The sequence below is a fragment of the Thermobia domestica genome, chromosome 5, assembly GCF_964235325.1.
Source record: "Thermobia domestica chromosome 5, izTheDome1.hap1.1, whole genome shotgun sequence".
Taxonomy (NCBI): domain Eukaryota; kingdom Metazoa; phylum Arthropoda; class Insecta; order Zygentoma; family Lepismatidae; genus Thermobia; species Thermobia domestica.
In genome coordinates, this window is record NC_137458.1 from 181,066,368 (window position 1) to 181,079,390 (window position 13,023).

The 13,023-nt window shown below is 36.8% G+C and overlaps 2 protein-coding genes across 2 annotated transcripts in view; one reads left to right on the forward strand and one right to left on the reverse strand.

The window, feature by feature from the left end:
* The window catches only part of LOC145686307 (uncharacterized), a 1,046,376-nt gene that overhangs the window by 969,864 nt on the left and 63,489 nt on the right, over positions 1-13,023 (forward strand). The gene's annotated exons all lie outside the window — the stretch shown is intronic.
* hgo (homogentisate 1,2-dioxygenase) overlaps positions 1-13,023 on the reverse strand; it is a 720,105-nt gene that overhangs the window by 53,635 nt on the left and 653,447 nt on the right. Inside the window, exon 8 of the mRNA XM_081759460.1 lies at positions 2,559-2,685. Coding sequence (XP_081615586.1) covers positions 2,559-2,685 — 127 coding nt within the window. The remainder of the gene's footprint in view (positions 1-2,558; positions 2,686-13,023) is intronic.

Genomic DNA, 13,023 nt, shown 5'->3' on the forward strand with positions numbered 1-13,023 from the left:
CAACGTTTGGCGTTTGGCAATCAATGCTACTAAAACGCAAGCTATAGTCTTCTTACCATCTGGTCGTCTATCTCGAGTACACCGAAATCCTCATTTATTACGACTTCATGTTGATAACTCACCAGTCACCATCCATAACACTCTTAAGTATCTAGGCATTGTGTTCGATTCCAAGCTTACTTGGACCCCGCACCTTCTCACTGTCATCGAGAAAGCCAAAAACAGACTTAACTTACTGAAACGACTAGTTGGTACCACGTCGGGTCTACTTTCAAATCTCCTTCTAAACACTTATAAAGTTTTCATGCGCCCGGTCTTAACTTATGGTCACACAGTTTGGTTGTCAGCTCCTCCTAAGTACTATCGAAAGCTAGCAATACTCTACCGCCATGCATTTCGTTTAGCCTTTCGTATCCAGGTCCCCCACCCAACCCGTCTCCTCTACGACCGTATTCGTTTTTCACCGCTCTCATCTTGAGGCTCTCCGCTTAAAATACATTAAGAAACACATTGAAACTGCTCATCAAGTATTCCTGAACATTCTCCGCTATGATAGAGACTTTGATACCCCTGCTGTTTATTATCCGACATCTTTACAACATCTGATGACCCTGTATCATTTGAACATCGGTCGCGAGAACGTCGATCCGGAAGTTTTTGACATTTATCATCCTGGCACGGTTTCACCGCTCATCTATCCATCTCATGCACAGTAAACCACCCACTAACAGGGCTGCCATTGTCTTCAATAGTTCCTGAGTCGCCCCAGAAACAGAAGCTAACAGCATTCGTCTTACTAACAATACCCATGTGTTATGGCGTCATAGCACTTCACCCTCATGACATCTACCACTCCTCCCGTCTTGACTGCCGTCTATTTCTGTGATTGAGCCCTATGTTTTATAGCTCCTGATGAACCTGAATCACCGCAATGTGTTTTGGCATTCTCACTTCATTTCAGGTACCGCAGTTCAAGAACGACTACGACTTATATCTCAGCCAGACGATCTTCCTCAGCATCCATGGCACATGAAGATTGCTCTCAATTAATTGATGCCCATCCCTCTGAGTAAATAAAATAAAATGTTAAATAAAGATGACTAAACAACACCTAGACCCTCTCATGATACAATTGATGCTCCTATACCATTCAACCTCTTCCCGAAGAAAGGGCGCAACCCTTTAAGCGGGTAAACGTAAAAAACTTAGGCCCCGAATCACATGAACTCCCGCCGGGAATCAAACCCAGGTCTCCCACACTAAAGACAAGTATAATAATAATATATTTGATTTTGAGTTTAGCGCCCCTTTCAACAGCGAGGCTATATGAGAAGTGAACTACAGCTTAACGTAAGCCCCGAACCACATGAGCTCCCACCGTGAATCGATCCGGGTCTCCCACGCTAAAGAAGCATATAATAATAATAATAATAATAATAATAATAATAATAATAATAATAATAATAATAATAATAATAATAATAATATGAACTGCGTTGCGGTAGTGATGAAGGAGCTATTAGCGCTGATAGTGATCTTCTGGACACTAGAACTCCGGAATTATTTTGAGATTTACGAAAATCTTACGGATCGATGCAAGAAGTAATTTGCACTAAGAAGGAAACACATTGGGATATATAGAAAAGGTTTTACACCTGTACACCTTCTTATTTTTGGATAAATTAGAAGTGTACGGCAAAAATAAATGAAAAATTAGAAAATGAAAAAAGTAAGAGGATCGAGTGAGACTCAAACCAGGTTCAAAAGTACTAAATCCGCACAAAAAGCAAGAACTTAGCTCCCATGGGTATCGAAACAACTATGAAGTTCCATTCCTATTTCATGAATAGAGAACGAATTTCTTAACAACTCCCCCTCCCTTTTTCTAACGAATGTTGTGATCGAAAAGCGTGTGTGCTTTACTTACAACCAAGTTTTCTGCAATTACCAAGTACTATGATGTTCTAAATGTATCATTACGTTTAGTTATAAAAGATAACTGAGTATTTCAAACAGCAAACTGTGTGCTGTGTTCGGAAGTCTCGTTATTTTTTTCTTTTCACTTTCCCTACCGTTACGTCGACTGCGATGTTGTCAAACTCACAATTTTAAGGGACTTAGAATAATTCGCGCATGTAATTGTATTTTGGAGTTCCATGAATCTTAAATTTGTCTCGTAAACGTTTAGTTGTTATTCTTGATGGTGGATCAAACTCATTCTCCGACTCCATTGTCTCTGAACAGCAGCAATATTTTCAAACTTCCAGTAGCACTTAATAACCTCCTTCTGCTTTTCAAAGCTCGAAAGTCGGTTCACCATGTTGATGTTGCTCTATTGCCGCTAACTGGGTTGCGCAGCTTGACCAACAATTCAGCTACCAGTCATTAAGGAAACATAGATTTTCCAGGAATTTAACCTTGTAAATTGGGAAATGAATTTTCTATGACAGTTCAAAATGTGTACACATTTTTACACATACTGACGATACACGTAAATTCAAAGTCAACACAAAATACATAGCTATAATGAAAAAAAACTCTCAAACCCTTGTACTTACTGTGGTAATAAGGGGGCCTAAATGTGTGTTCAGCCACAGACCATCTTGGAGGAAATATCACAAAATCAGCTATTGCTGTCCCAGGTTTCAAAGAAGGACACGTAAGTACAGTAAAGATTGAAGGATCCTACGACAAAATAACATTAAAATCGACTTTTATAATGTAATAGCACTGCATGCAATACAATGTCTAATATTAACGGAAACTCAGTAATTATTAAGAACACCTCATACTACCTTCATTAGGTCTAATATTTATAACAACATCAAAGCTTACGATACAAGTGAAAATTCAGAATTAATGTATGATGTAGGAGAATATTACTATTTACAAATGGTATAATTTCGACCTGCCAAATTTTATTCAACTTTTAGTAACATGAATCATAGGTGGTAAAAAAATCATAATGTCTTAATTCTAAAGGCTACTTTCGGTATACCTTATTGGTAATAATAAGTACCGTACACTGTAATAAACACATAAGATACGTGTTTAACAAAATAATATTATTGATGACCAGGGCCCGGATCTTGTTGACAAGTCAACTTTTTTCTGTTACGCATAGGACAAGGCAAGTTCAAATAAAAACGTTATCCATCAACTCTAGGTTCTAAAAATATAGTTTTTTAGGGTCAACTTTTGGTCACTTTTTGCCATTTTGAAATTTCAGGTCATTTTTTTAATAGTTTAAGGTAACTTTTAGGTCACTTATGGCCTTTTTATTTTTTTTCTTCTACATAAGGAAATCTTTAAATGAACACGGTTTACGAATGCGAAAAAGACGAAGTTGAATAATCTCTTTTCATGCTTCCTGACTATTGGGGTGGAAAAATTGCATTCTTAACAAGCTAATGAAAACTAAGCTGTAGCTGGTTAACGAAAGGTGGGGATTGGTAGGTGGCCAAACAGATAGTTTTGGGTTGTTGACCACAAAGGATGTGATCACGTGAATAACTAAAAATGGATTAGAAGGCGTACACAGATTTTAAACAGGTTTCTATCTATTATTCTCATGTAGTGTACACTTGGGAACTTTTATTGTTTAAGAGTGCTTCTTAGTTCCAACTCGGGAGTGAATTGACGCTTTCAATACTTAGGACCTACAATGCCGTACAATGGACTGATCAATAGATATAAATGATCAATAGAGTGCAACTAACTGGAACAAAATTGTTTGAATATGAGTAGAAATGTTAATTAAAAATCCAATGGATATTAAAAAATGTCAATGTTTAATGAAATAAACGTTTAAGAAATCGCAAGTTTTAAGGTCAATTTTTGTGATTTTTAGGGTCATTTTACAGGAATTTTAGTGTCATTTTATAGGTCACTTTTTAGATAATTTTAGGTCAACAAGATCCGGGCCCTGTTGATGACAGTAAATTGGTCTAATGAGCAAAACTGAAATTGTATGTTGTTCACGTCGAAATCTTAAAGAGCCTAATAACTAACTTCTATCCACTCAATGCGACAGAGAGAAATCCTTCGAGATACTCCCCAATACCACAGGTCAAAATTGCGGCGAAACTAAAAATGAAATATAATCTCTTCAAAGGCCACTACGTTTGATTATTACATACTTCAATTATGTTTAACAAATTTCGTTGTTAAAGGAAATAACAGAAGTAACATAGACATCACGCTACCTATAGAGGAAGTATTCATACATGTAAATATGTCGAAAGGAGTATCATGAAAAGGTTCTAGCTGAGCTCTATGCTGCAAGTAGGACGTACGAGGAAGTTCAGACATCCCGGAAAACCAGAGGTTTTACAGGATACCGAGATCCGGAGTTGAAAGTTAGAACGGACAGTGCGAAATTGGTACAAGCGAAAATAGATGTTGCTAAAGGAGAAAAATTAAGGACTACAGGGCCTGTCCAGAGAGCAATGAGACTGGCTGTCGCGTGGCGCTCCAGTCCCCTGCAGCGCACGCCACGCCAGATGAATATGTAGTGGGGCACTAAGCTAAGCAACGCACTGGACATCAGTTGCGTTCGAGCTCTGATGCTGTAAGGATCACATGTGGCGCAAAAGCTGCTTTTGAGTTTCCGCCACGACAGAAAACGTAACAAATGATCATTCCCATTAAAGTTTGTTTTCACCTGGGAAAAAAAAAATCTTTCCGAGACGCTTGCCTTCGTCAAGAAGGCTTACATAGAAACGCCCTGTCAAGGGTCCGGGTTTTCCGGTGCTTCAAAGTTCAAAAACGGACGGGAGACCGTTGAAGACATGGAGCGATCTGAATGCCCTCCAACGAATGGTTTGGGCAAAAATGTGGCCAAAGTGAACAATCTCCTGAATTCCGACCATCGCTTGAGTGTAAGGTTGATCGCCGAAGACCTCAAATGTGCCAAACAACTGTTCACGAGATTGTTTCTGAAAGTCGGCCATAACAAAAAACTGAAAAGTAGCTTTTGCGCTACGCATGATCCTTACTCCATCAGAGCTCGGACGCGACTGACGTCCAGTGCGTTGCTTAGCTTAGACCCCCACTTAGAGATGCAAGGGCTCGAAAAAAAACGGCTTTTTTGAAAAAAACTCGTTTTTTTTCTGCTTCGCTTTTTTGCTTGAGAAATTTCGGGCATTTTTTCAAAATTCTGCTTTAAATTGATAAAGCAGACTTTGTTTTGCTTGTCTATAACACAAAAAGTCATTTAATTAGTGATTGATGCCGATAATAATATAAAACCTCGAAAATAAACCATGAATTTCGAAAAGATATTTCAAACAATTTTTCTTCAACATACTTGAGTTATGAATTCCAAAGGATTAACCAATGTATATAATAAGAATTTTTTAACCTCCTATATACAAAAGTAAGCAGTGTTGGCAAGAACCATGGTGGTTTTTGAAAATGTCAAAAACCTGTTTTGGGGGGAAAGTTTAAACCAGTGTTTTTGGTTTAAACCAGGTTTTTTATTTAGATATTTTGCTTTATGTATTTATATTACATATTCACAGAAATAAGTTTGGTTCGCCTTAGTGTTATTATGCAACAACAGGATTATACTGGAAGAGGTCCCATAAGCTTAAAAAAGGCAGGTCAGGAAATTTCTGAAATTGAGAAACTCCCGCCTTAGCCATGGGGAAAATCCCGTCATTACTTTAAATGTAAAACAATAACGGGAAAAATCCTGTTATTGCTTTGCATGTAAAATTTAAAGGTCAACGTATCATAATCAGTACGCTAAAACTGAGGTATTAAATTACAAGTTTAGTATGTAGATATCATTGAAAATAGAATCCAAGCTAATGTTGGAAGCTGCGTAAGCAATCGATAAATTTTGCCAATTTCTATCAATATATTTAATCAACCTTGGCTTCTTTATAAAACAACAGGCATTCAGGCATGCACAAATATACAATATGGTTTCGTTTCGTATGTTTAGGATTAACATCCTTACGTAATACCGAAGTTATCAAGAAGACTTTCGCTTAAAGTGACACCCGAACCGCTACTTGGTTTAAACATGAAAGAAGGGTTGTGGTTCCACCGAGAATTGAACACTGGACACCTTGATTAAAAGGTGGAAAGGAAATAAAACTAATGCAGATGGTTGGATATACTCAAGTTTTCTGAATTTTTAACAAGAGGGATTCAACACATCATTACGCCCCCCCCCCAAAAAAAAGGAGTACGAAATATATTTAAGTTAAGCGAAATACAACTGCAGAACAAACATGATTGAGTGGTTAGCTTTTTCGCTTCTATCGGGAAGTCCGGGATTCAACCCAGCATTCGACCATTCTGACAAAGCTTTTCTTCATTCCATCTGTGAATGCAGAAATAGTGCGTGTACTGTGAGTTGGCCGACTTCCTTCCTTATGGTTTTTAAATCGTTATTATTACTAATTACCAGCAGTGACGGTTTTGCGAAGGTTAGGGGGGCGGTCTTTCGGACTGAACCTGTTTCCCAAAGTTACGGAATGTCTAAAACAAACGAAATATCTATTAGTTATGCCTTTACTCATAAACTTTAAGCTCCCGTCAAATAAAAATTACGAATGTTTACGAAAACTAAACATTTGTAAGAAAAACCCTCTCCCAAAATACTTTTCTAAATCCGCCACTGATTCTCAGTATAAAATGATATTCAAGGTTGTATCCGGAAGATTATTGCTGAATATATAAACGAAACGAAATATTAGTTATGTATGTACTCATAAACTTCAAGCACTTCCCAAATAAATTTAGGACTTCTTAAAAAGACGTAACAATCAGAGAAACCCCTCCCAAAGTACTTTTCTAAATCCGCTACTGATTATTTGTATAAATTGGTATTCAAGGTTGTATCCGGAAAATTATTGCTAAATCATTGCACAGCTACTTTATAACAGAAATTGCGAACTACGGTTTGACGGATATATTTAAAAACGTACGCTTTGACGGATATATAGAAAAACGGAAGTTTAACCTTTGCACTAGAAGCTAAAGTACTAAGCTCTTAGAAATGAAACACGGATGACGAACTAAAATGATCTAGGGAAGAAAAAATGTCGATAACTCAATAAAGTTAAATAGCCTCTAAAATTGCCCTCAAATACTACATTCTTTATGTTTGCTTTAATTCGTAAAACATGTGCTCCATCCATCTTGATGGTGAATTTCAGAGCGAAATATGGCATTTAGGTCATTGGAATTCTTATCTAACTATAAAATATACTATAAGAAAGCTATTTAGATAGAAAAATCATGAAAATGAAACAAGCCAAAATTTCGAAAATTCTCGTTTTTTCCCAAAAAGCCGGCTTTTTATGTAAAAAAAAAACATTGATTCAAAAAAACCATTCTTTTTTGCATCTCTACCCCCACTACAAATTCTCTTGCTGGGGAGCGCGCTGCTGGCGACTGGAGCGCCACGCGATGGCCAGTCTCATTGTTTTCTGGGCATTCCCTGTAGTCTTTAATTTTTCTCCATTAGCACATCTATTTTCAGAAACACTTCTGACCAGAGTATATACACTTCTTTATTAAAAACTAATTTACAGTGTAACGGTTTCGACAACTCAACTTTATCTTCATCAGACACTAACCTTCATCGTTTACTCCCAACAATGGTGCTTTCCACCGATGGGAGATAGTGTGCAAATCTCGTAATTGAATCCAGATTGATCGGTATTTAGGATTTCAGCTGAACAATAATTTGGAACGATTTTGTGTCTGAATTCAATATCAAATGCGATTGCCGTATTCACAATCTCTTCTTCTAATTGAGCACGTTTGTGTGTAACAAAGCGCGTCACCTTGTGAGTAACAATTTTATAAGCTGTCTGGAAATTCCAAACCCAGGATGGTCCACCTTTGAAATCAGTTAACCCAACTCTGTAGCTTTTGTACATGCCCATCGCCTGATATCAATTTCGTGGACAGCTATTAGATTATTTCTTGCCTCTTGAAAATTTGACCACATAAATTATGACATGACCTTCACTTTTTCCCGTTTAGTTTCTTGTTGATCAAAATATCTCTGATACCGCGATAAAAGTTCCTATCCTTCACTCTCTTTGTATCTTCAAGTGCCTTTTTGACATAATCGAAAAGAACACAAACGTTGACCTCACCATCAGTTAAAGGTTCATAAACTGGCTCTCTTTTAGTTACTTACCAGCAAGGCATTTGCACTACTTCTTCATCATCCAGGATTTCAGTAATTGTGGCGTCTTCAGGGTTTTTGATTAAACTGAAAATAGTATTTGCAATCGCCCTTTCTTCATTACGTACTTCACGTTATAAAAAAAAAAAAAAAAAAAAAAGATGGTACTTCAATTTGACGTAGAGCTTCTACCACCTTATTTGCATCATTTTCATCGTATGAAATACGCACATACACACACCCACACCAACACTTGCATAATAGCACTCACACACGAATTATATTTCCCAAACTTCCTATCATAGAAGTACAGCCTTCAACTAGAAACATCCTTCAACTAGAATAACACATTCACAACTTAATTCCGAACAAGCATACCACTGTTGTATCAAGTCAGTAGAAGAAATTAGAACCTGAGCCAGCAAAATTGATGATCTTACACAATAGATCAGTTAAATCTCTCCAGGCAATTCGCGGATACAAATTGCAGAGTAATATCAGTTATGTTTACGTTTTAGACATGGGCGTGAGCACGTGGGGGCAAGTGGGGGCGCTCGCCCCACTTAATGTTTTGGCATTACGTTTTTTTTTTTCATTTCTAAAAATAATTTTCTCAGCTAATAAGGATTATATTTCACAAAAACGGACCCTGAAAGACGTTTGTAGTCATCGCTATACAAAGTAACACTGAACTTTGCAATACTCGAAAACAAAAATTCCCGATTTAATTATTTTTCAGTCTTTCTTCCATTTGTTTCCTCCCAGCAGTATATTATCACACACACACATAGATATAGATATAGATATAGATATAGATATAGATATAGATATAGATATAGATATAGATATAGATATACAGACGTGTTCAAATTATTAGACTCAACATTCAGTTTCTGAATATTTTGTTGTTCTTACATTACGTGAGAAAATACGTTCGAATATAGTCCAAATTACAACTTTGTAAATCTGTCGTAATTTCTACTGGTTGTGGCATATGCTTTTCAATATCAATAAAACAAATGCGTACGTAACATTCAAATATAATTACTATAAAGTGTGTATATCCAAATTGGAAACAAAAAACGAAATGGAATACTTACAAGAAAATTATCTCTCACACAAAGATTAATATTTCTTATGAAATCCCTTATTCTTTATTAAAGTCTTTTTATCCTTCGTGGCACCTTATGTTCGAGTATTGCACATTTTGCTTTCAATTTAGCATCGTAATACCACAAATTGTTGATCTTCTTGATCAATTGAAGCTTGGTTCTAATGTGCTTCTTCTGTAGCTTTTCTTTCATGAAGCTCCAAAAGTTTTCAATGGGGTTAATATCAGAACTAGTGCCTGGCCACGGAAGAACACTAATTTCGTAGTCCTCGAAGAATTTTGTCACAGCTTTGGGCCGGTGGCATGGGGCTCCATTATGCATAAAGATGAATTGTACGTCATCAAACTAGAGTGCAGTCTGGGAAAGCAGTTCTTCTTGAAGAAATTGTAGGTATTGGTCGTGCTTCATTGTCCTATATAGTCTTCCAGGCTCGAAGATAGAGATCACACCCCAGACCATGACTGAAGTAAGATGCTTCACGATTTATTAAAGACATTCCAACTTGAATTCCTCCCAGGTCAACGTCGCACGTATTGTGAACATTCATCAGACACAAAGATACATTATTTATCACTGAAACACACTATTCTTCAATCGTCAGCAGTCCAATATTCTCAGCCTCGTGCTTATTCGGGGCGCTTCTTTGCCATGATTGGAGTAGACTCTAATTTTTGTTTTCTTTCTTGATCGTGCGCTTTTATTCCCTCGGCACAAAGAATCCCTGGAACACTTTCAGGCCAAATGTCTGCGCCATACTCAGCCAAATTTATGCTTAATTGTATTAGAAGTTGCACTTCTGTTTCTCACAGCCCATCTTTTTAGTTTTCTGATACCTCTTAGCGATAGCTTTGGTTTTCGCCCACACTTCTCAACTCTATTTTGGCTCTTGTTCATTTCAACAGAGATTCTACTCAAAGATTTTTGTTCTATCCCAACTCTACTAGCAATGTATTGCCGTCAGGCCCGTATTTAGGTAAGTGCTATTCTGTGTTAGAGCACAGGGCGGCATAATTTAGGGGGCGGCGAAATTGTGGAATTTTTCAAGATTAATAATAAAGTAATATTTAAAACTAGTCACCCACAGAGTCCCGCGCAAGCGCGAGGAAATATGTTAATGTGCTTTGTTCGCTTTAATTACAGAAGTTACTAATTAGCTAGATTATCTGATTATTTTTAAAAAGTCATCCTCCCCCACCCCAAGAGGTGAAGATGAACATCATGAAAACTGATACCGTTAAACTTAGCGACCTCGAAAACTATGAATTCAACACTATACTGTCGTTTTCGATTACTTTTAAAATCTCGCCCCACCCTAGGAAGTGCAGTAAACTCACAATAATCTTTAATTATGTGATAAGTTCAAAGTAAACAATGTCAAAAACACTGTCTAATTTTTTAAATTTCATACTTTAGTATTACAATGATAAGAAATATTTAAGATATTCAATTATAATTCAAGTGAAAGTATGAAATATAGAAATTACATAACGGTTAATTAAGAATTAATAGAATGCATTTTCTCCGAACAGTAAATTAAAACCTACATGAATAAATTACATGCCAGTATTGAGAGAATGTGTCCCAAATGATGAGTGGTTAAGCTCGTTGCCTTGTAATCAAGGGGTTCCGAGTTCAATTTCCGGTAGGGACACAATTTGTTCGGATCCCAAGTTACGTTGTAGGTCCTGTCCTTAGTACGGCATGGAAGGCAATGGCAAACTACCATGGGTTCACCTTGCCCAGAGACCTTCGGGTTAAACACCTACCTTCGGGTCAAACACTTACCTTCGGGCAGAATACCTCATAATCATCATTGAAAGAATTAGGCCATTTAAAATTACGTAGTAACTTCTAATACCTAAACTGATACTCAACAAGAGATGGTAGGTTTGCAAAATCAAGGCTTGTTTCCTCGTTTGAAATATAAGTTTGTGCGGTGGGGCGGCAAATTATTTAGAGCACACGAGCGCACAATATATAAATACGGGCCTGCTTGCTGTGTATACGAGTATCTCATTTCCACCAGAAGTATTTTATTAACTTCCATTTTACGCGGAGAAAGGTATTTTGCTTTTTCCATTATGCTGCAATTACAGGACTACACAGAATAAAAGATTGATACACGAAACACGTCACGATCATTTTAAACTGGCCCATTCGACCTGTTGAACGCTTTGAATGTCGTTAACTTCTTGCGACAGCAACCACAACACTTGAGACTGTAACTTGATAGGAGCCACAATAGCTATCTACAACTGAAACACCACTTTCAGAATTTCCTCCCCCCACACTAATACCATCTGGTGTTCAACGGTGATATCACCGCTTCAACTGTACAGTAATCAAATGAAGGATCATATATTGGTGGTTTAACCATTAAATTAAATGTTCTGGAACTATGAAATTAGGACTACTACATCAATTTTGCATTTTTTTCGAGCGTGAGTCTAATAATTTAAACACGTCTGTACATATATATAACATCAATCAGAAATAAATTACTACTCTATTATGCATTTTAAGGATTGTGTTTAATGGTAACTTTCGTAAAGAACCATGTTTAGTTTTTATACAATATGTTGTATGGTTATATTACTTCTAAAGTTTCACTATCACCGCCATCGTTTGGGTTGAAAATCAATTAAGAGTGAGAGATAAATTACAGTCCAAGCTCCGCAAAAATGTGTTCAATGTTATATTTCGCAACTAAATTGATTTTAGTTTATTATGGCGCATGCTTATTCTCAAGCCTTATAACTGTCTTCAATCCCCAAAGTTAGATGAGTCAAGAATAATAATAATTATACACCCTCCACACACGGTCATACTTGCTTATGAACTGAACTACTGGCTGCTCTGTAAAGTCATGGATTACTGCTTGTATTTTTAGTAACCAGTACACAATAGATAAAATAAAAAACAGTGGTTGCTGGCAAACAATACGTTACCGATTGTTTTGTAGATTTTACTGTTCGAGGACTCGTAAGAAACAACACAAGCCTTTTTTCCACCTACATTACTCCTTCCCTTCCTTCAGATACCTGTTCGCTTTGTGTTGGTTATGAAAAGATCATACTGCGTGATGCATCAAACAGTCGGGAATGCCTGTTTCAAATCTGAAAACGTACGTATTCAACATCTTCCCTCGGATCCTGAGCCTGAGGGAATTCCAGAGTAGCATTGGAACCAGGATAATAGGATAAAAATTTTTTGTCCACACCTAGGATCGAACCCAGGACGATCGTAGGCAAACGTCTTATTGACTATGTTATAGTACCTGTTCCGATAATGGTGCAAAATGTATTTTCATCACGTAAAGAATTACTATTGCATGTTGGAATGGCAACTGATGAATAATAAGTGAATGTAAAATGGGATTCAATAAAACGTTACTAAAATTACATTTTTGAAGCGGCGGTTCATTCTTGGTTTCCACTCCAGACGCCATGATAGCTCATAATTTAAATCCTATCTTTAAAGTCGAAATTCTATTGGAAATGGATAGACAATCCATGAATGCAGTGTCCTACATTGGCAAACATGTCATATTGAAGGAGAAATTATATGACACACCTTACATATTACATTATTTCAGTTATTATTAATTTTAAAATGTTAAACACGTACTCTACTATTTTATTAAAAAATACGAGGGTAAGGAAACAGAATGAGGTCTGGGATGCAAACATTGTTTCGATCTTGGCTTTTAACAATCCCCGATTACGTCACACTTATTCCACTGAATTACCGGTAATC